This window comes from Nelumbo nucifera, chromosome 2 (assembly GCF_055504915.1).
Source record: "Nelumbo nucifera cultivar China Antique chromosome 2, China Antique-T2T, whole genome shotgun sequence".
NCBI classification, from domain to species: domain Eukaryota; kingdom Viridiplantae; phylum Streptophyta; class Magnoliopsida; order Proteales; family Nelumbonaceae; genus Nelumbo; species Nelumbo nucifera.
The window spans coordinates 10,316,671-10,338,935 of NC_142650.1; the positions used below are offsets into that span (position 1 = coordinate 10,316,671).

The following is a 22,265-nucleotide window of genomic DNA, read 5'->3' on the forward strand; positions in this document are numbered from 1 at the left end:
AGGGATGTTGTTGGGCTTGTTGGTAGGTGGTGGGTTCAAAATGTGTCATATGGTCAATTGGATTTAATGATGGGTCAGGGTGAGAGGGGTAGTTACAAGTGGAATGTTGTGTGCTACAAATCAAATATAGTATAGTTTTGAACCCATCTTTAAGGTAAGACACACAAAGTCATTTAGTTTGGGTGGTGATCGATGCAATCTAGTAGTCCTGGGCTCAAGGATGGTTGTGTTAGTATTGTGGACAACATCTTGCAATGGAGATGGGTCTGGAACATGAGGTTGTATGTTTTGATTTTGTGTATCTCGGACAAAAATTGTCAAAACATTGTCTGAAATCTAAGAATTAGTTTGAGCCTGAAGTGGGCCCAAAGTGGAGGATGATCTGTTGGTCCAATGTCTTGTAATGTGGCTGATTCCAAGGGGATGACTAATCATCTATAACTAGTAGAGGTACCACAACTGTAGAAGTATTTCCAAAATTCAAAAGAGGGAATTTATCCTCAAAAAACACCACATCACGAGATACAAATATCTAAGTTGTGTCCAAATTGTAGACACGATAATCTTTTTGGCCTCGTGGATACCCTACGAAAATGCAACGTTAAGAATGGGAGCTGAATTTGTCCCTTCCATGCTTTTGTGTGGCAGCATAACAAAGGCACCCAAATGTGTGCAAATGTGCATAACATGGAGGTTTCTGAAACAATAATTCATATGGTGACTTTCGTGGGAGATTTGGGATAAGTAGGTAATTAATTAGATATGCCGCTGTTAGGAGACATTCACCCCAAAATTGGATTTGAAGTTCAGCTTGAAATTGTAAAGCTCTAGCCATTTCAAGATTATGACGATGCTTACATTTGACCATTCCATTTTGTTGTGGAGTGTCGATGCAAGACCACTGATGAATAATGACATTTTCAGTGAAAAACTACTACATAGGTCCAGAGAGGAATTCCAACCCATTGTCGGATTGTATGCCCTTAATTTGGGCACCAAACTAAGTGCGTATCATAACAAAAAACATGAGCAAATAACCATAGGCATTAGACTTACACTGTAACAAGTAAACCCAGGTGGCACAAGAGTAATCATCCACAACGGTGAGGAAGTAGCGAGCTTCAGAAGGAGATGGAGTACGATACTCGCCCCAAATATCAATATGCACCAGTTCAAAACAACTACTAGTGTGTGTAAGGCTATGGGGAAAGCATAAACATGTTTGTTTAACTCTCATACAAATGTCGCAACAAGCATTATTGGGAATGCTAAAATGTAAATTAGAAATCAAATCCAATCAATGATAAGAGGTATGTCCTAGTTTGGAGTGCCACTATTTTGGATTCGACTTCATGTACAATATGTAAGGCCACTGATGATGTACCAACTGTGAGATGGTATAGTCTGTTATGCATCAAACCAAGTCCAATCACCTTCTTGGAGCTCAAGTTTTGTTTACACAAAAACTCAAAAAGAATATGACTACACAATTAAGCTATGAGGTTAGCTTACTTATGAATACCAGTTTACATTTGAAATTTGGTATGAATAAAACATCCCGTAAAGGTAAACCATAAGGTAATTTCAAATCACCACATGATTGGACTGGTAACATGGTACCATTAGGTAAATGAACTGGCTTAGTAGATGTGGAAGAAGTATGAGTGATGTGATCTACAATGGGAGGTGCCATATGATCTGACGCTCCACTATCTAGTAACCAAGATCCTGATTCCAATATCGAACATAAGGGAAAAGTCTTACCAACAAAGTTGGATGAATCTATAGACTTATTCGAGTTGAGAAGACTCAAAAGATATTGTTGGAGTTGTTGTATTTGTTGATATTGCTCCATTGATAAACCAGCTATTGGAGATGAATCTATAGGTACTGTCGAAGCTTGTGAAGAAGAAGAAAATTTTGGTGGATTTGGTTTTTTTGGAGCACCACCGTTCTTGGAACCAGTTCTACCTCTCATATCCCAGCCAAGAGGATAACCAACAAGTTCATAGCAGCGCTATTTAGCATGTCCTGTCTTTTTATAGTGGCCACACCATAATTTTGGTCAATCTTTGGAATTCTTGATTCCATTCTTGGACTAACCTATCACATGGAAGGCCGCTGCTTCTACTGAAGGGGAATGCTGACCAACTACTAACTGGTGTTTCTCTTATTGTAGAATAAAGCCATATACATTGCTAAACGATGGAAGAGGATCCATTCCAATGATGCTAGAGCGGATGGTGTTGAATCAATCACCAAGCCCTATCAAGAATTAGTAGACACGATCCCTTTCACGTTCTGTGACAGGATCTTTAGCCATACCATAGGAACAACAAAAACAAATTGGTGTTGGTGCACAAGCTGCAAGTTCATCCCAAAATAGCTTTCAGCTTGGTGTAGTAAATTGAGATAGAGATTGTTCTGTCTGAGTAAATTGAGATAGAGATTGTTCTGTCTGAGCAATGCTAGCTCAGCAGCTCTTGCTTTAGTTGAAAGATACGAGGTCCGTTGCTTTGTGAGAATCGCTCCTCCAAGTCTAACCAGATTGCCTAAGCATCACCCATGTAAGGTACACCATCATGCAATTCCTTAGCCAAAGCATTGTAAATCCAATAAATGACCATTGAGTTGCATTTCTTCCAAGTAGACTTGTTCATGGGCTGGGTAGCCCGAGCACGATGGGCTGGCCCGACCCATTATAAGTCAGGCTTGGCCATAATTTTAGGCCCGCGGGCTTGAGCCTAAAGCACTGGGCCCGACTTGATACTATATATAAAATAATAAAAATATATTTTATTTAATATATATATATATATACACACACACACAATATTTCTTCTATGTTCTTATTCTCTTTTTTTTTTCAAGGTTATCAGAGGAATTGAGGAAATACGTAAATGAAGGATAAGAGAAGTTATTGGCTACATTGCCAATACTTGCTTCAGTCGCCATCTTGTAAAAGTTACGAAAAAAAATGAAGAAGACACCGAGTTAGAGAGAAAACGAGGAGATGCAAGGATAATAGCAACTTGTCGCTCTGATATCATATGAAATGTTGACAAGAGGAAAAATTCTTATTGTATTTCATTAATGAGTGGAGGGGTATAAATAGAGATTACATAGCATAGACCCAACTAATTTACACTTGGCAAGAGAGCAAGTGGACCCAATTGTACAAGTGGGAACATAGTAGTTTAACATATCTTTAACAAACTCCAGGTGGAGTTAATATTGTTGGAGTCTAAACGAAGGGAAGAAGGGAGGCGATCTTGTGAAAATAAAAGAAACCAAATCAATTAGAAAATGATAATTTGGGCATTTAAGAATATTTAAACAGTTGGATGAAAATTTCTTTTAAGGTTAATCGATGAAACACTATTAGAGCGGGGTCTTTGCCTAAAGGCTAAAGTTCAAGAAGGTCTTTGTCGCTAACTCTATAGTGCAAATGGGTTTTATAATTTATCCTAATATTTAATATATCTATAATTGAGATCAGGGTGGGAGAGGGACTTCAGCCCATCATTGTTCTCATCCCTAATTTGGGATCTCTATTAATTGTAATTATTAGAAAATTGTAATTGTAATTGGCGAGAATGGGAAAATTGTCATCCTTACAAGTTATATGGGGTGTTAATTGTAATTATTAGAAAATTTAGCGGAAGATAAGTGAAATATTTTCGTTTTCTAAAAAAATCAATTCTGGTTAAAAAAACAAATGTTTACCCATTATTACATAGGTTGAAGTAACCAATGAAAAGGAGTAAAAACAAGAAAAGGGAGTGTGGCTCATGACCGGTAACGCTTCTATATAAATCAGGGTTGATGCCCTAGTTGCCCCAATGTACAAGCTGTATACTTTATCTAGACGCAGGGAGACGGCTTCGCTTTAGCTCCCCAGTCCTAAAACCCTATTTCCGAACGGGTTGACTAAAACCCTAGTAATTGGTTCAAGTGGTGTTGTTCGGTCAGTTTTTGTGTTTCCCTACATCTTCTATACCCTTCTCGTAAGTATTCATATATTTTTCTTTGTTCTGATCTCTGCGTCTTATTGCTCATTTAGACATTTGACATTTCATTTAATCGCAGTGAGAGATTCAAAGTGTTGTAGTGATGTCTGACGAAGAATTGAAGGAGGAGAAGGAGTTAGATCTCACTTCCCCCGAAGTCGTCACCAAATACAAGAACGCAGCTGAGATCGTCAATAGTTAATATCGTTCTCAATATCTCCCTTTGTCCTGTCTTTATTTTCTTTTCCGTTTTATCTAGCTCTGTAACCCTAGAGATTGAAAACTGAAAATTTGTTAGCTTGTTATTGATTTCCTGGCGGTTGTGTTTTTGAAAATTGGTGAAAATCCAATTTTGAAAAATTGCAGAGGCATTGCAGCTGGTATTATCAGAATGCAAACCGAAAGCTAAGATTGTAGATATATGTGAGAAGGGAGATGCTTTTATCAGGGAGTAAGAATTTGTTTTGCTTGGGTTATCATGTTTATTCATCTGTTTGGTTGTTCTTATCTACTTATATATTTTGCTTAATTTTAAGTGAGTTGGTTATATTGGTGGGTTTTATGTTAGAACATGTGCCCTTGGGTTGTGTATATAGGCAAACTGGGAACATGTACAAGAATGTTAAGAGGAAGATCGAGAGGGGTGTCGCCTTCCCAACATGTATTTCCGTAAACAACACCGTTTGCCACTTTTCTCCGCTTGCCAGTGATGAAACTGTTTTGGAAGAAGGTGATATGCTAAAGATGTGAGTTCAGTTTTCAAGTTCCATCTCCTCGAGTACATTATTTTCCATATGCATAGTTCTTTAAATGCGAAATGAAGTTATTAAATATTGTAGTGAGATTTTTACTGGTTTGTTGCAGAGACATGGGTTGCCACATTGACGGGTTTATTACTGTTGTTGCGCACACTCACGTCCTAAAGGAAGGGCCAGTGACAGGTAGGGCAGCTGATGTTATGGCAGCTGCCAATACGGCTGCTGAAGTTGCTTTGAGGCTCGTGAGGCCTGGAAGAAAGGTAATAATACATGTTAGGGTTATAAGTTTATAATTTATTTTTAGTTGTTTTCTCCATCTGCTTCAGTTCTTATATTTTCTTGATCATCTTTCTAGTGCTGCTATATTTTACTTGTTTTGTTTTTGGAGTGCACTCAATAATACGTGATGCGATACGTCTTTCCTGTTGAGGAAGGAAAAGCAAATAAAGAAAACATAGTATTTCTTTGAATGTTTTCCTCTTGTTTTGTGTATTTTATATGTTGTTGATTAGCTGTAGATTCCATGTGGTATTTCTTTCATATGATATAATATGATTGCTTATGTTACCGTGTCAAATTGCCAACTCCATGGTTAACCATATATATTGTATTCTGTGTCCAGATTATAGAACAGGATTTGATAAGTAATGGTCAACAAATTGGAATTTGTCTATGTATCATTTTTGCTTAGTGAGTGGTTCTGTGTGAGTTAATCCTAGAGGAGTTCATTCGACAAAAAATCTTGCTTGGAGCTTTCCTTTTGTATTTTTTTTTGTGGCAGGCCTATGTCAACATAGGAAAAGGAACATTAAGTTACAAGTTATAATTCAATAATTTGTCAATTGAAGTTATCTGATGTTGTTAGTTTTGTAATCTAGGTGGCTGATTGGAAAAAAGTTGTATAATCTAGGTTTCTATTGTCTTTGCATTATCACATCCATTCTGAGCGAGGAAATTCACTAAATGGCATTACTCATGTGACATTTGACTTTTCAAATACTTTTTAACTAGTCTCACTGTTTCAATGATTGGACATGGTTCATCTGAATGATGTATTATGAACCTTTGCTTATGGATCAATGTCCTTGTGAAGCTTATGTCATAGTTACCCTGACAGAGGGATCATGTTATTGTTTTTAAATTGAAGCAGGGAGGAATCATCATGTCTTCAGTGACTGCCTTAACTAGCAGAAAATTGAAGGATAAATATTAAAAATATTTATGAGCTCCATTTGGGGAGGTTTTTTCTAAGAAAAATTCTAATCCCTTTATTATTTTTCTCCTTATGATTTATTTTTAAGTTTTAATTCTTGTTTGTTGATATTTTTTGGTCTGCTACTCTAATATAATTTTCTTGAATATGGTACTTGAATGTTTCAAAAGTCTTGAACCCAGAATCTCTGGCATGATACTGAGTCCGTAATTGTACAACTAAAGTTCTGCAGCCTGCAATCTTAAATTTTAATATTCTTTTGTATTATTTGGCAAATACCTTTTAATATTATATTTTCTACATTATGTTATTTCAGTGGGTACCTAATGCCTATGTTAATTAGCATGCATGAATGCCAAACCTCAATTCTACTTGGTTTGAGATGCTGGAAATTGAATGCAATCAATAGATTCTATTTTTCTTAAAAAATGACCATCCAAAGGACTGAGGACAGTTGAAATATTTACTCCCGTTTGATCTTATTTTGCGGTTCAAGCAATAAATAGGGTGTAGGTGCTTTTGAAATGCCATTTAGATGCTTAACCCTTAGTTTAACACATTCAGTTTATTTAAACCTGTTTGATCTTATTTTTCAGTTCAAACAATAAATATGGTGTATGTGCTTTTGAAATGCCATTTAAATGCTTAACCCTAAGTTTAACACATTCAGTTGATATATTAAACCTGTTTGATCTTATTTCACAGTTCAAGCAATAAATAGGGTATAGGTGCTTTTAAGTGCCTTTTAGATGCTTACCCCCAAGTAAAATCAAGTTTCTGTTTGCTTACACTTTCTGTTATGAAGTCAGTGGACATGATTTACTAGATGATGAGAACTCATTGAAAGCTATGGAATAAACTCCAAATGCAGCTTTAGTCATAGTTACACTGATAGATTTCATGTTCCACAGAGCCCCTTTTCTCTACCTTTTTTTTGTGGGGGCGGTGAGGGGATGGGGAAGATGTATGGGCACACCCAGTGCTCTTCTTATTCCTTCTCAGTCAAAATTTGCTGCCATTTTCTGTATTCTCTCTGCCCTCACCCCTTTATTTAATTGTGTTACCCAAAAAACTGCTGATAATCAGTTGGTTCTACTTCTGTTGAGTTTCATTTATTATACTAATGGGTATATACGTCTCATTTAACGTGGTGTTTCACCTTTTGCCACTGTAAAATTGATTTCTTGTTCCTATGGGTCTATGGCACTGTTGAATGTTTTTTCTCATATAATTTCACAACATGACCACCAGGTAATTGTTTAAACTGAAGTGGTAGAGGCAACTTTGCCGAGGTGATCAATTGTTTATTGGTTCCCTCTTTTCCCTGTTGCCTATATTGTTTGGCCATGCATAGGTGCTTTTAATCATTCTATATTCTGTTGATTGATATTTGGCATCCTTTATTGGCCTACATGTCTTTTGGAGTCCATTGTGTGGGCTTTTTCTTGGTTTCGGTCCCCCTTTCTCTTTTTAAACAAGGACAGTTCATTAGTACTATGCTTTGTTTGTATGAAATAAGCTAAAAAGTTATACTTGCTGTTTGACTAAGTTGTTGTTTCTTTTCTGTATTTTGAGATTGATTGCTATCTTTTAAGGCGTTTGTTGAATGTATTTGTGAATTGCTGCTCGTTTATGTAATTTGCTATCAGCTTCTGAGAAAACTGATTATACTCTTCATTTTTTTTGCCTTTTCTCATTCATATATGATGAATTTGAGTAGTCTTATGGCAATTTTTTTTTTTACTGCAGAGAGATTATCCAGGTAGCATTATTTATTTATTTATTTATGTGTTAGTGGACATGATTTCTCTATATGATGACTTATCAGAGCTATGGAGCAAGCTCCGATGAAGCTTTTAGTCATAGTTACACTGATAGGACCTCATGTCCCTTCAATTTCCTATTTGTTTGGTGAAATAAGTTTGTTTCTTTTTTTTTTTTGCTTATTTTTGTTTCTTTTTGTGTCTGAGTTGGCCAACTCTAGTTGTGTGGATAATGAAATTTACTTCTGCACAAAAGGTAGTTTCCGGATGGCATTAGAGACCTAGCATGCTTGCTTGTCACTGTAAATGCTGAACGAAGTACACCAACATATGGCTTAAGCTAATGTCTCTATTGCTACTCTATTATTTTCTGCTGAATTATCTTTTCTAAAAAAAAGTAGTGCAATCCAAATGAATCCTTCAAATTTTTGGCTTTCCTTGATCTTTTTTCCTATACCTTTTTCTATCTTCATGTAAATATGCTAGCCTGAATTATAAAATACTTGTAAAGGTTTAATACAGTCTGACTATGATAACCGGTAAAGATTATAACCAATAAATGATATTATAAAAGTGGTAACCAATCAGGTGGTATTCGTCAGAATTCACCAGGTGGGGACTGGGGTGTTTGATTGGCCAAAGTTTTCTAGTGTCATGCCTTTCCAGCATCATATATATTTCTTCATTAATATCCAAACAAAGCTTTTGTTATGGTTACATAGATAGAGAAATATCTTGTTCTCTGCCATGTATTTTTTTTTTTCATTCTGGTGATACTAAAAGATGTCATGATACCCATGAAATACAATAAAGTGGTATTCCTGTTGACTGAATGGACTGACATCCCTGTAGGCAACTTTGCCGAGGTGATCAATTGCTTATTGTTCCCCCTCTTTTCCCTGTTGCCTATATTGAGTACTTGGCTAGGTTTGGGTGCATTGATTGATATTTTGATTGATGTGCGTTCCTTACTTTGGCCAACATATATTGTTAAAGTCTACAGATTACAAAGACAAATCTGTATGGTTTCTGTGGAGCACAAGGTGTTTCCATATGATGTGAAACATGCCTTGGAAGTTTTCCGTTTTTGGTCACTGCTAAGCACTGCTTTGAAGTTATCAATCTCTTGACTATATTGAAAGAGGTGGCATCACTGCAGGGAATGTTACCAAGTTGGCCAATTGCTTATTGCAATCTCTCTTTTCTCTGTTCTAAATATGGTACTTGGCTCTGCGTGCATTTGGTGACGTCTTGATAGACGCACATTCCCTTCCATCAAAATATGTCAAAGCTTACAGAGTAATTGCATAGAACTGCATGGTGTCTGTTCGTTGCCTAGTGTCTCTGAGTTGATTTGATGCATGCTCTGGAAAATTTTCCTTCCTGCATTGAGGTAAAAATCATAGGATGCGCATTTCTTTGTCACTGCCAATTAGCATGTTGAAATAACCAACTTGTTTAGATAGGAGGAGGCAGTGTTCCTGTAGGCAACTTTGCCGAGGTGAACAATTGCCTTGTTGTCCCACCTCTTTTCCCTGTTGCCCATATTGTAATTGGCTATGTTTGGGTGCATAAGTTGATACCTTTGCTGTTGTGCACATCCTTCTTTAGCCAAAATATCTTATTACAGGTTAGATCACAAAAATAAAATTACATGGTGTCTATATGGGGTCAGGTTCTTTGAATTGATGTGGAGTTTATCTTAGAAGCCTTTCCTCCTTCCTTTAATTGTTGGTAAAGGGCATGGGGATGAAGACCTAATGATGTGCATTTCTAGGTCATTGCCATGTTAAAATTATGAGGAAAGTAATATGGCTGGAAGCATAAGTGGGATATTTGCATAGAAACAATATGGAATATTTTCAATATTCTCTTTATTGCCTGTCTTTTTTTTATTGGAAGCCCAAATTAGAAGTTTTATTCAAAGTACAAGGAGGATTCCTGCTGCTAGAAACCACTGGCAAAGAAAATACGAATTTCATCCACAAAATTTTTACTAGGGCATGAGAGTGTGGGAATGATCAATTTCTTGTTAATCCCTTTTTTATTTGTTTCAATGTGGGTAAAGGAGTGCCTTTTCTCAAAATGTTTCTAATTTGATGTATATTTTCTTTTCATTTTATTCTTGATGTATGCTTTTGCACATCAATGTTTTATTGCTTGGTAGGTGCTACTAGGTGCATTTTTATCTATTTTGATTTTATCTATGTTATTAAATTTATTGCCCTGAAATATCTGTATATTTGTGTGCATACACATGCTTGCAGTTTCTTCTGCATCCCTCTGTGCTGTCATCTTTTATGCAGCTTCTTCTGCAGTCGTGGTGAAAGGAGGATTTCTGAAAAGGAAACAACATTCTGAAACTATCCTTTAAAAGACCAATGCTTATAATAGGATCTAATTGGTCTGATATTTTTGTCACTGCTTGTAATTATCATTGTTGATTAATCTGTCAAGAAAGTTCATAAGATAACCTTGGCATCCACAAGATTGTCTGCACTTAAACCAATCATTTTTCTCTTTTTATTTGCTATTATCATTCTTGCTTCCATGTTTTTATCATTTCTTTACTTAGCTAGCTCCATCATGAGTTTATATCCGGACACGTATTTATCAAGTTTACTTCCAAGCTTTCTGCAATTCTTTACCAAGTCACTCTGGGTTTGGCAGAACAAGGATGTTACAGATGCTATTCAGAAGGTTGCTGCTGCGTATGACTGCAAGATTGTTGAAGGTGTTCTCAGTCACCAACTTAAACAGTTTGTGATTGATGGAAACAAAGTCATACTGAATGTATCTAGTCCGGAGACCAGAGTTGATGATGCAGAATTTGAGGAAAATGAAGTCTATGCAATTGATATAGTCACCAGCACCGGTGATGGTAAGGTATACGAATGTGCAATTGACCATGATGTTATTTTTGCTCAATGATATGCCATCTTATTCTTGACTTTCTATTTCTGGGATAAAATAATTCACAGCCCAAGCTGTTGGATGAGAGACAAACAACAATTTACAAAAGAGCTGTTGACAAGAATTACCACTTGAAGATGAAATCCTCCAGGTTCATCTTCAGTGAAATAAATCAGAAATTCCCTATCATGCCATTTTCAGCAAGGTTTGCTACTAGCCTTCCCTATTGTTTACTTCTAGTGCAATTATGATGTTTTTAGTCATCTTGCCTTTATATGTTACTAATTAGTACTATAAGGGACTTTTTCCTATCAGGGCTTTGGAGGAGAAGAGGGCCCGGCTGGGATTAGTGGAATGTGTAAATCATGATCTCTTGCAGCCATACCCTGTTCTTCATGAGAAACCTGGTGAGCATCATCTATCTATCCATGTTGACATTTAGAAATTTCAGAAACTGAGCATCATGCTAGCAATTAACACGCGTATACTGATGTTACGGGGCTATAGTATATGACCAGTACTTTATGTTTGTCTCTGCAGGTGATTTTGTTGCCCATATTAAATTCACAGTTTTGTTAATGCCGAATGGGTCAGACCGCATCACATCCCATGCTCTGCAGGAGCTGCAGCCCACAAAGACAATAGATGATGATCCTGAAATCAAGGCCTGGTTAGCTCTGGGCACAAAGACAAAGAAGAAAGGTGGTGGGAAGAAGAAGAAAGGTATGTTGATAAAATGATAAGTTAATAAAATTTACTAAATTGTACATATCTAACTGGATAAATTGCGGTTTAAGAAGTTGGCCCAGCTAGTGTTGTTAAAATGGAAAAAAGCATATGGTGTATGAAGGTGTGTGACCCGCTAGAAAAGCTAAGTAATACTTCTGTGCCAAGTTTTTGTGGTAACATTTAGTAAGCTACGTCCAGTTATCATTCATTGTATTCGTTCTTGATTGGGATCATGGCATCAGCTAGATGTTAGAGAGCCATCAGTTTTAATTGTTGGCTTATGCTGGACTTGGAATGGAGTTGCCTATTGGGATAATGTTTTTTCCCTGGTTTCTTGTGATTTGTACAGTTTTAGTTGTTTGTGGGGTTGGTGCCATTCGATAGGTGATTTGAAACTTGAAAAAAGCCCTACATTCTATTGTGACACTTTTTGGTAGTTGTAGAACCGAGGTGGACAGAAAGTGATTGCATTTTTTTTGACCTTCAGCGTAATTGAGATGTATTAAAAAATGAAATCCATTTCTTGAAGCTGTTCTAGTCAGTTTAGTTGCATCAACTTGTCCACACGCATAGCTTGGTAGACTGGCTGCTTGCAAATTGTTTGCTCTTTTTGTTCTATTGATTAGCTGAGATGGCTAATGGTCTAGAAAGCGTTAAGGGCATTAGATTTCTCCCACAAGGATTGACATCTGAACTATGGTATTGGTATATGCATTGCTATAGTAGGCTTCCACCCTTTTTTATTTGGAGCTATTAATTAAAATCATTGTATCTTGGAAAGAGTTGGGCTCCATGTTCCGATTACTACATGGGAGTTCAGAACAAATCATCAGAAAGGGAAGAATTGGATTTTAGTTAAGATGTTTGATATGCTAATGCAGTAATGCCAAATGGTTTAATCTGCTCCAAACCGGATTTCATCTGGACCTTGTTTTTATCACGAGTGTGTTTTGGAAAAGAACTGGGAATATATTAACGGTCTTCATTGATGGATATGTATTTTTTATTTTGCAGGGAAGAAGGGTGACAAGATTGAGGAGTCAGCTGAAGCCGAACCTATGGATGTGTCATCAAATGGTGCTCCATTGCAGGAATGAGTTTTTTTTTTCCTCCAATTTTGGTACCCCTTTTTTTAAACCGTGTATTTGCTTGCTTATAAGTTAATTAGGGCTACGACCCTCTCTGTTGGGTGTGTGCGGTGAAAAGATTCTGATGCACACATGCATGTTGTTCCCTGTTCCTGTACCTGTTACATTTTTCATTGGTAACAATGGGGAAACAAAGAGATGCATCTATATTTTCCTCACTTCTGTTGGCTCTCTGGAATAAACCCATAAAAATATTAAGGTATAGCGGATCATGCGTCAATGCAATGGTTTACTGAGATTTTCATTTATCAAAAAAATAGTTACTGAGATACCAATTCTTGGTATCAAGTGAAAGTTCAGATTTTTCTCAAGGCGTCACATAAGCGACAAGTTTAGGTCGCCATTTGATATTGAAGCTTCATGGGGATTTCGTTCTTTCAGGCAAGCGTCCTTCCAGGTGTTCTAAGAATTTACTGATCAGGTCTTCGTAATCCTGGAGAAGGACACGTGAATTCGATGCACGAATGCTGTGATTCTTTTTTTGTTTTGTTTTGTTTTGGTAAGGGCAAAAAGAAGAGAACGTGATCTTTATTACATAAACCAGAAAGGTTCGACCACGGCATTTATGAATGGCATGTCTGAACACCGTGATCTACTGCTGAAGCGTCGCCAGCAGCAGATCCCCCCTCGAAACAAAAGCAACGCACCGTCCTTCCCTGTTATATTCATTACACTTTTACACCGACTGGGAAACCACTGTCATACCATTGATACACTCCATTTGACTCAAATTGGTTGGAAGCTTGGAACACAAGTTACAGGTAGCACCTATGTTCCAAGTAAGCTTAGTCATGTGCTGGAATCAGATTCAGGCAGTTCAGGCATCCTATTTTTCATTGGTCAAAAGCCGGGTATTCAGTTGTCAGTATGGTCACTCGGCATTATTTGGATTAGATGAATGCAATATCCGTGTAGCCGTCTGTGGAACTAATGATCATACCCCATATTAGCCATAAAATGCATAGTGGTTTAATGGTTGTGAACCTTTATGATTGGTGTGGGTATCTCTTAGCCTGTGTTACCACCTCTGTCATCGTTGCAGATTTCAACTCCCCCAGTGATGAAATTGGGATTACCTCCAGTACTTGTATGTGTTTTTTTATGGGAAGCCGATTTCCTTGTTGCCGAGTTTGGATCTGCTCCTTCCAGCGTGCTCTTCACATCAACCTCACAGCATGTTTTAACTGTACATAGGGCAATACATAGTGAGATGTAGCTGAGGTTCGTATGAGGAGTGGCTTATGAGGAGCAGATCCCAATTCCTTTCTGCCATGCATTGGAAATATCTCTGTAATGGAATGTTTTTATTCCTAGAGAGGAGGTTCTGTGAGGACCAAATCGAAATTCCCCGGTTAAAAGTCTGTCGTCTCAATTATCTTGTTAACAAATTACTTTTCCAGTGAAGATTTGCGGGGTTTATATGGCTTGCTTATTCATTGGATAAACACATAGGGCAACCGGTACTTAGTTCTTGCGAGATGCGCTTTATGGGAAGAAAACATTGTACAACCAAGCACCCATTTTATGTATTTTGTTTTAAGATAATGTTTTTAACCATTTTGTGGGTCATGACAACTGCGCATTGGATCTGCTACCCACGAGATGTTCCCACATTTCTACCCATGAGACATGACAACTGCGCATTGGGAATATCTCCTTTGTCATTCAAGGTGAGATATTCCCAATACATGATGGTGGTGCTCTGTGGATATACACTTTTGAATAACTTGTGAATAACAGATCCCAAGTGGAAGAAAACACCGAGTTTTTTTATATACACTTTGGTCCTATTAAATCCAATGATCTGAATTTATATGCGTATCCTCTTTTGTAGGTTTTGCTCTGTTTTTTCATGAGGGTAATTGATAGACGTAACGTACTCATGTTGCAAGGCTCGAATTGAGCAAGACTGTCGAACTTGAAAATCGTAAGTTGATGGGCCTTTTGGGTCTAAATTAACTGATGGTTTTTTATGAGTTCGACAGTCTAACCATCTGGTTAACTGAAAAATGTCGAAAACCGTCACGTGTAGAGCATTCTGGTTTTAGTTCGGTCCGAGTCTTCCAACATAATAATGTATTGCATTATTAAGGCCTCTATCTCTGCACTAAATTTGACAAAGAGTTATTTTAATAATTTGAAAATCCTGGCTGTTTACTGATAAGACTCCCGAATAAAGTGGATACTGTTAAGAGTAAAATATAGATTTGCACTCTATACTTTACTTTATACTTTACCCTGCATTCAAAATGTGCGGAAAGTCAACTTACAGTTGAAAATTTTAACAGACTTTTCTCTATGGAACGTCTTTCCTTCTTTTTTTTTTTCATCTGAAACGAACCCAGATTTCTTATTCACCTTTCCTATCTATTTTCTATCTATCGTGAATAGAGAATTGATAGGAAAAGTGAGTAGAAAATCCCGTTTGATCTAAAACAAAGAGTTCTTTAGACAAGTCTACAAGGTTGTTACGTGCATCCATCAGTTGAAGGGCGCAGACACCGAGCTAGACCAAAAGTAAGAGTGCTAAAAATGTTCACTAAACTCCTTGATGATTGTGCTTTAATTGACTCGGGTGGTGCCAGTCTTCATTTTACTTGGTCAAACCGTCGCAATACCTAGAACCTAGTAAAGCAGTTTTTGGATCGGGGTTTATTTTCCCAAATGCAACTGTGTTCCATTTGCCAGCACTCGCCAGTGATCACTCAACTTTGTTCTAAAGCAAAAAAGAACTGGACACACCCGGTTTGAATCTTTTTGGTTCAAGGACAATGACTTATACGACAATTGTTCTTTGAGAAGTGGACTCTTGCTCCAGGATCTTTCATTGATAAATGCAAAACGGTTAAGAAAGGAATGGTCTCTTGGGCCCAACGTAAATACGGTTGTATACACCACCACATCCATCAGCTCTCTTATTTAGAAAGCCTTGATGTGGCTTGCTGTATGGGTGAAGAGGAAAAAGCTATGCGACTCGAGCTTGAACGTTGGTTGGACAAGGAAGAAAGAATATTGGAAACAAAGATCCCGGGATTCAAAGATACGTGAGGGGGATTGTAATACCCATTACTTTCACATGTTGGCCTCCAATAACAAAAGAAGAACATCAGTCCATTGGTTAAAGAATGAGAATGGATCTTGGACGTCCTCAATCATCCCTCATGAAAATAACATTTTGTGTCGCCTTCTATAAGTTGATGAAATCAAGGAAGTTGTCTTTGAGTTCGGCTGGGCTACACATTTACATGTTACAGCTGCACTTCCATCCGCGTTGTAACACGTAGATAGTTTAAGTGACGTATAAAAAAAGTAAAAACGAGAGTTTTAACTTTCGTTATTTGTCTTTTTTACATTTTTTCAACCTAAAAAATAAAAAAAAGCAATTTTATTCATGGTTTTTGAACCATTGTTCAACCAGACGGTTAGACTATTTGACCCGAGAATTGTCCAAACAACTGGTTCCGTTTTATCTTAAATCTGGTTCCTGACAAAAAACCTATGAATTAGTCGATGATCCATTGACCCGTACAACGATTTTTGGCCATTTTATTTTAATTATTATTATTTTTTAAATTTTTATGTCAAAACGGACCATTTGTTTGAATCAGACGATCGAATCGTCAACTCGAAGACGATTGCCAGAATGGACCGGACCAGACAGTCAGACCAAAAAAACCATCCATTTTACCCTAGAATCGTTACTTTTCCAAAAACCGTTGATTTGGTCAACAAACCATTGACCCGGGCGTTCGAACCGTCCAATGGTTTTGGTCGTTTTTTATTTTTTAAATCTTTTTAATTTTTTTGTTAGAATGGGCCGTCAGTTTGATTCGAATGGTCGGACCGTTCGACCCAAGAACCGGACCCCTGACCAGTTCGTTATCTGATTCAAACAAATGACCCATTCGTTGGACCCTGGTCCGCGTCGAATGGTCTGACTATTCAAACCTAACGAATGGCCCGTTCTGACAAAAAATTAAAAATAAAAAAAATTAAAAACGACCAAAACCGTTGGACAGTTCGAACGCCCAAGTCAGCGGTTTGCTAATCAAATTAATGGTTTTTGGCAAAATAATTGTTCTGGGGTAAAATGGACGGTTTTTCTGGTTTGACCGTCCGGTCCGATCTAGTCCATTTTGGCCACCGGTCTTGTAGTCGACGATTTGACCGTCCAATTCAAATGAATGGCCCGTTTTGACATAAAAATTTAAAAAAAATTAAAAAATAATTAAAATAAAAATGGCAAAAAATCGTTGAACGAGTCAACGGGTTGTTGACTGATTCAAAGGTTTTTGACCAAGAACTGAGTTTGAGGTAAAACGGAACCAATTATCTAAACGATTCTTGGGCCAAATTGTCTCACCATCCGGTTCAACAACAATTCAAAAACCATAAATAAACTTAAAGCTTTTCTTTTATTTTTTAGGTTGAAAAAGTGTAGAAAAAATAAGTAACAGAATTAACACTCCCATTTTTACTTTTTTTGTACGTTATTTAAACCATTTACGTGTTACAATGCGGATGGAAGTGCAACCCGCATTGTAACATGTGGATATGTAGCCCGGCCGAACTCATTGTCTTCAGCATTGGAACTACTAAGGTTCCAGGACCTGATGGATTCAAGCTATAGTTTATCAACATTTTTGGCACCTAATTGGCCCGGAGTTAACTCAATTGATCCAATAGTGTTTCTAAGATCCTTCTCAAATCGCAGAGGTAAACCAAATTTCAATTTGTTTAATTCTAAAATCATATAGTGTTGAGGAAGCAAATGACTTCAGATCCATTGGACTCTGCAATGTAACTTATAAAATAATTGCCAAAATCATCACTCTGACACTCAAACAGAAGGGCAAAACAGGGTACTTCATGCTGAAGGTGCATCTCTCTAAGGCCTATGATAGGATTGAATGGTTTTTCCTCCTGAAGATTTTGTAGTCACTGGGTTTCCAGTATAGTTTCTGCTCACTTATCTCAGCTTGTATCTCCACTCCTAGCTTGGCAGTGTTGGTCAATGGCGTTTCTAGGCAAACATTTAGGCCAATGAGAGGACTTCGTCAAGGATGTCTGTCGTCTCCATACTTATTTATAATGTGCATTAAGGCTCTCTGTTCTCTCCTTTGTGATAACTTAGAGCACCATACTCTTCATGGAATTAAATTCGGAAGATTGGGCATCAGGATCAACCATCTTAGTTTTGCTAATGACTTGCTTTTGTTTGGTAAGGCCTCTTGGACTGAAATCAATCGTCTTAAGCAGATTCTTGATCTCTCCTGTAGATGGTCAGGACAAAATGATAAAATTCCATAAAACAGCTATCTATTTCAATATTCCTAGGGGTGAGACAGATGAACAAAAGTGAGGGCTATTTAGGCGGGCCGCTGTTTTTAAGCAATTCTAAGATTAAAGATTGGAACCTTATTGTGGAGAAAATTCAAAAGAAATTGAATGGGTGGAAAAGTAAAACTCTTTCCCAAGCTGGTCGTACAGTGCTTATAAAATCAACCATAGAAGTCATTCCAAATTATCATATGCAAACTCTCTTATTACCAAAGATTATATGCTCATCAATCAGACTTTTGGTGAGGCTCAACTGAAGGAAAAAACAAAGTTCAATTAAAAGGAGTGGAAATTGTTGTTGAAACCCAAGGATCATGGTGGAATTGGTCTTGATGATACTGAAATGAGGAACAAGGCATTAATATCAAAATTATGTTGGAGATTTCTAAAGGGAAGTAATGCACTTTGGGTAAAAATTCTCAAGGCCAAATATTTAGAAACCAAAACTTTTGGTTAGCAATATCAAAAGCCAGCACTTCTACCACTTGGAAAAGCTTAATGGCTTGCAATCATTTCTTGCATCAAGTCAGCGGATGGTTAATAGGGTCAGGATGGGATATAAATGCTTTTGTGGATAACTGGATTCTAGGCATCTACACTGATTGGACCCAAGTAAGTGAAGACCTCTCCAAGATCAAAGTAGCTGAATTCATTAATCACGAGAGGAGAACATGGGATTACGACAAATTGGCCCATTTCTTTGATCACAACACTATCCAATCAATTCTATCAATTCGATTGCCTGCTCTGGAAGCTCATTTTAACGACATGGCTCCCTATGCCCAATGGTAATTACTCCTCATTTGACATGAAATCCTTATTAAATGAACTTTCTTCATCTTCCAACAATGATTTGTTGTTTGAAAACATAAGGTCGAATTCATTTTGAAGGATCAAGTTACTGCCACCAAATATTCTACTCTTCATTTGGAAGAGTGTTTCTAATCTCTTACCCACTAAGGTTAATCTCTTTAGGATCCACCGCATTCAGATAAATTATGCCCCATATGCAATTTATAGGAGGAAATGGTTCAACACTTATTTTTTGGTTGTGAGATGATCTATTGTATTTGGTTGGGTTCCAGTTTGAATATTCATATGAACAATGAAGTTGGCCCACCTTATTAACTGGATAAAATGATGGATGGAGTTGGACAAGGAACAAAATGGTGAAAATTATATTTTCCTAAGAAGCACAAGCCTGTTATGGTTCATCTGGATAGCTCGTAATGATTTGGTTTTTAAGGTTGTGTTTGGTTTGAAGGAAAAAGTAGGGAAATCTTTAAAAACCTTGTATAGGTTTTCATACCATTCCCTTCCTTTCCCTACCTTTTCCTTCAAACCAAACATAGTCTAATGGTTCAATATTCCACCCACCTTCCATTATTAATCAGGCCCAGATCTTTGCAAATATGATTATCCAAAACACACTCAATGAATCCAGTGTTCACAACTTGCCTCACTCCCCTTTGATTGTCAACTCAACTAGGTGGTCAAAACCATCGGCAAGAGTGGTGAAACTCAGCATAGATGGTGCTATAGGAACCATTTTTCTGGTGGCGGTATGATTCTTCACAACGGTGCTAGAGAACTTTTTGCTAGAGCAACTCCCTTCCAAAAAGAAAGCCTGTTGATCACTGAAATTTTGGCATTGGTGGAGGGTTTGAAACTGGCTTTAGAGGTAGGTATTTCTTGCATCCTGGTTGGGAGCAACGCCTTCACATTAATCAGATGTTTGTCGGTAGATTCGTTGGATCCACCGTGGTCTATTAGTGTCTTAGTTGCCGATTGTAAACAGCTGTTGCGTTGCTTCTCAAGTTACTCAGTTTATCACATTCCTAGAAGAGCTAACATGGCTGCACATAAATTGGCCAAATTTGCTATTACTTGTACAAGAGTTAAAACTTGGTATCAAGTGCCTGATTTCCTCCTCAATACTATTGTACAAGAGATATAAACCGATTTTGTTGATGAATGAATTTGCCCTAAGGTGCCTTCACCTTTTACCACCGAAACTTTCGAATTTCAGCAGTATTCCGAGTTAACTTTGGAAAAGATTCTCTTGTGATGTATGTTTAAACATTTCTAAAATCTCAAACTGCAATAGAAAAATAAAGAAAAGTAAGAAATTGCAAAAAAAAAAGAAATACAAAAGAAAATGAAGAAAAAGAGAAATAAAACTCAATTTAAAAAAGCTGAAGATTGCAAAAGAAAAAAAAATATGACAAAAAGAAAATTGAGAAAGTACATAAAAAGCACAAATTGTACACAGAAAAAATAGGAAAGTACAGAAGAAAAACACAAACGATTACAAAACTTTGATTGGGCATTTTCATAATTTTATCTTCACCATTATACCCAATAATGTGGGTATTTGTAACAAATGAAAGTTCAGGGGGTAAAGTGTCACTTAGGCTCAGTTTGGAAGGAATACAAATGCAAATATGTAGAGTGTAAAACCTTATATTTTGTATTATTTTGTATGTATTTGCACTGTACATATTTGCATTTATACTCCTTTCAAACTGAGCCTACTTGAATATACAGGGTGACACTGTAATATATCTTGTTATCCATACTTTTATGATGACCACTTGTTAAATCGTGTGATTTGTTAGAATTAGAAATTATAATTTACGCTTTTAACTATTTACTTAATAATTTTTATTTGTATTAGGAGTAATTAACTCAACTTGCTAAGAGTGTAAATACAAATATGCACAGTATAAAAAACTTGTAGATGGTATTTCTGAACTTTGTAACTTACCCTCTTTCCAAAAAAACGTCCTTGATCAATTTCCTTATTTGGGGTGTGTTTTTTTGTTTCTGGATTATAATCAAATCAAAACCATACACATTGACGAATAGCCCCTTAGTACCGATACTTTGGCTTCTTGTTTGATCTCACAGGGAAATTCTCTCCAATCAGGATGGTGTTCTTCGTCGAATCAAGAATTGACGTTCGGAAGCAGAATTGAGGGCATGGAGAACGATTTTGGCTTATGCACTGACAGGTCAAAATTTTTAAATGGGAATATCTATGTATAACTAGAAGGGAGTGTTCGATAACAAGGTTGATTTTGTTTTTGAAAATAAAAACAACAGCAGCAAACTGACTTTCAATTGATGTATAGGGATCAGATGATGAGTTCAAATCTTTCGGTGATAGTACCATAAATAATGATGTCATCATCTGGAGATATTCCCAATACACAACAGGAATATACTTTGAGACGTTGTGGGGCGTAGTCTTGTGGGGGGTTGATTTGAACTCTCAGATGGTCATCTTTGCCTTTTGCTTCTTTTGGCTTGACTCTAATTAAGCAGCATTTGCTTAGCTACCACAACCAGGTAATAGAGCAATTTTAGGCATACAAAATTACAAATATGTTCTCTTATATCTTGCACCATACATGAACTGTAGGAATATTGTCCCATTTCAGTGTTCGTGTTTAGGGTGTTGATTATACCGTCCAGACAGTTAAACTGAATTGAATTAAAGGCTCAGTTTGGAATTTGTAGAGTGCAAAATTTTGTATTTTGTATTATTTTGTATGTATTTGTACTGTATATATTTGTATTTGTACTCCTTTCAAACTGAATCAAAGCAAAATTTGTGATTTGATTTGGTTTGTGATTCTTCTAATTTACAGTTTGGTCTGGTTTCCTACTTTAAAACTAAACTAAACAATAAACTGTATATTATATATATATATATATATATATATATTGTGTGTGTATAACATATAAATTGCCATCAAAGATTATCACTAAGCTGGAGAGAGATGTGGATTATATACTGGTTCAATCTCACAAAATTTATCTTCACATCGTCCTAACAACACTTGCATCCATGCATTTAAAACATCTTTCCGTGGATGAAAAGATATAGAAATATTACAAATGCACTACTGTAAGTATTGTAGGCTCCATATAGAAGGAGTACAAATACAAATATGTAGAATGCAAAACCTTATATACTATACATATTTATATTTGCACTTCTTCCAAATTAAGCTATAAGGACGGTTGGGAACAATTTTTTTAAGGACTGAATCCGGTCTCTGCCTCGAAAAGCATAATCTGAAAAACCAACATATAAGGTTTTGAACTCATGGCTCGATATTAATAAACTAATCCTGAAAATCCAAGTAACGTGGAATGGGGGAATTGTATAGTATACGATGTTCCAAATTAGCCAAGTTTCATAAAAAAGAAGAAAAAAACTATGTAAATAATACACCAAATTAACTCAAAGATCTGGACCATCAAAATGATTTCTTAATATTAGCGTATTTATATCAACCATCCAAATGACCGAAACGATGTATCAAGATTGAACTAATCTAACCCTTTTAAAAATGTACCAAATATTGCAAAAATCTAGAATA

The 22,265-nt window shown here is 36.7% G+C and overlaps 1 protein-coding gene across 1 annotated transcript; it reads left to right on the forward strand.

Moving 5' to 3' along the window:
* The first annotated feature begins 3,838 nt into the window (after window positions 1-3,838).
* On the forward strand, window positions 3,839-12,692 carry LOC104594937 (ERBB-3 BINDING PROTEIN 1). Its single transcript, XM_010255495.3, has 10 exons — window positions 3,839-4,007; window positions 4,090-4,207; window positions 4,377-4,461; window positions 4,607-4,756; window positions 4,875-5,028; window positions 10,415-10,630; window positions 10,726-10,862; window positions 10,973-11,064; window positions 11,198-11,380; window positions 12,401-12,692. The coding sequence occupies exons 2-10, from the start codon at window positions 4,114-4,116 to the stop codon at window positions 12,481-12,483; spliced, it is 1,194 nt and encodes a 397-aa protein (XP_010253797.1). The 5' UTR covers window positions 3,839-4,007; window positions 4,090-4,113; the 3' UTR covers window positions 12,484-12,692.
* The last annotated feature ends 9,573 nt before the right edge of the window (window positions 12,693-22,265 follow it).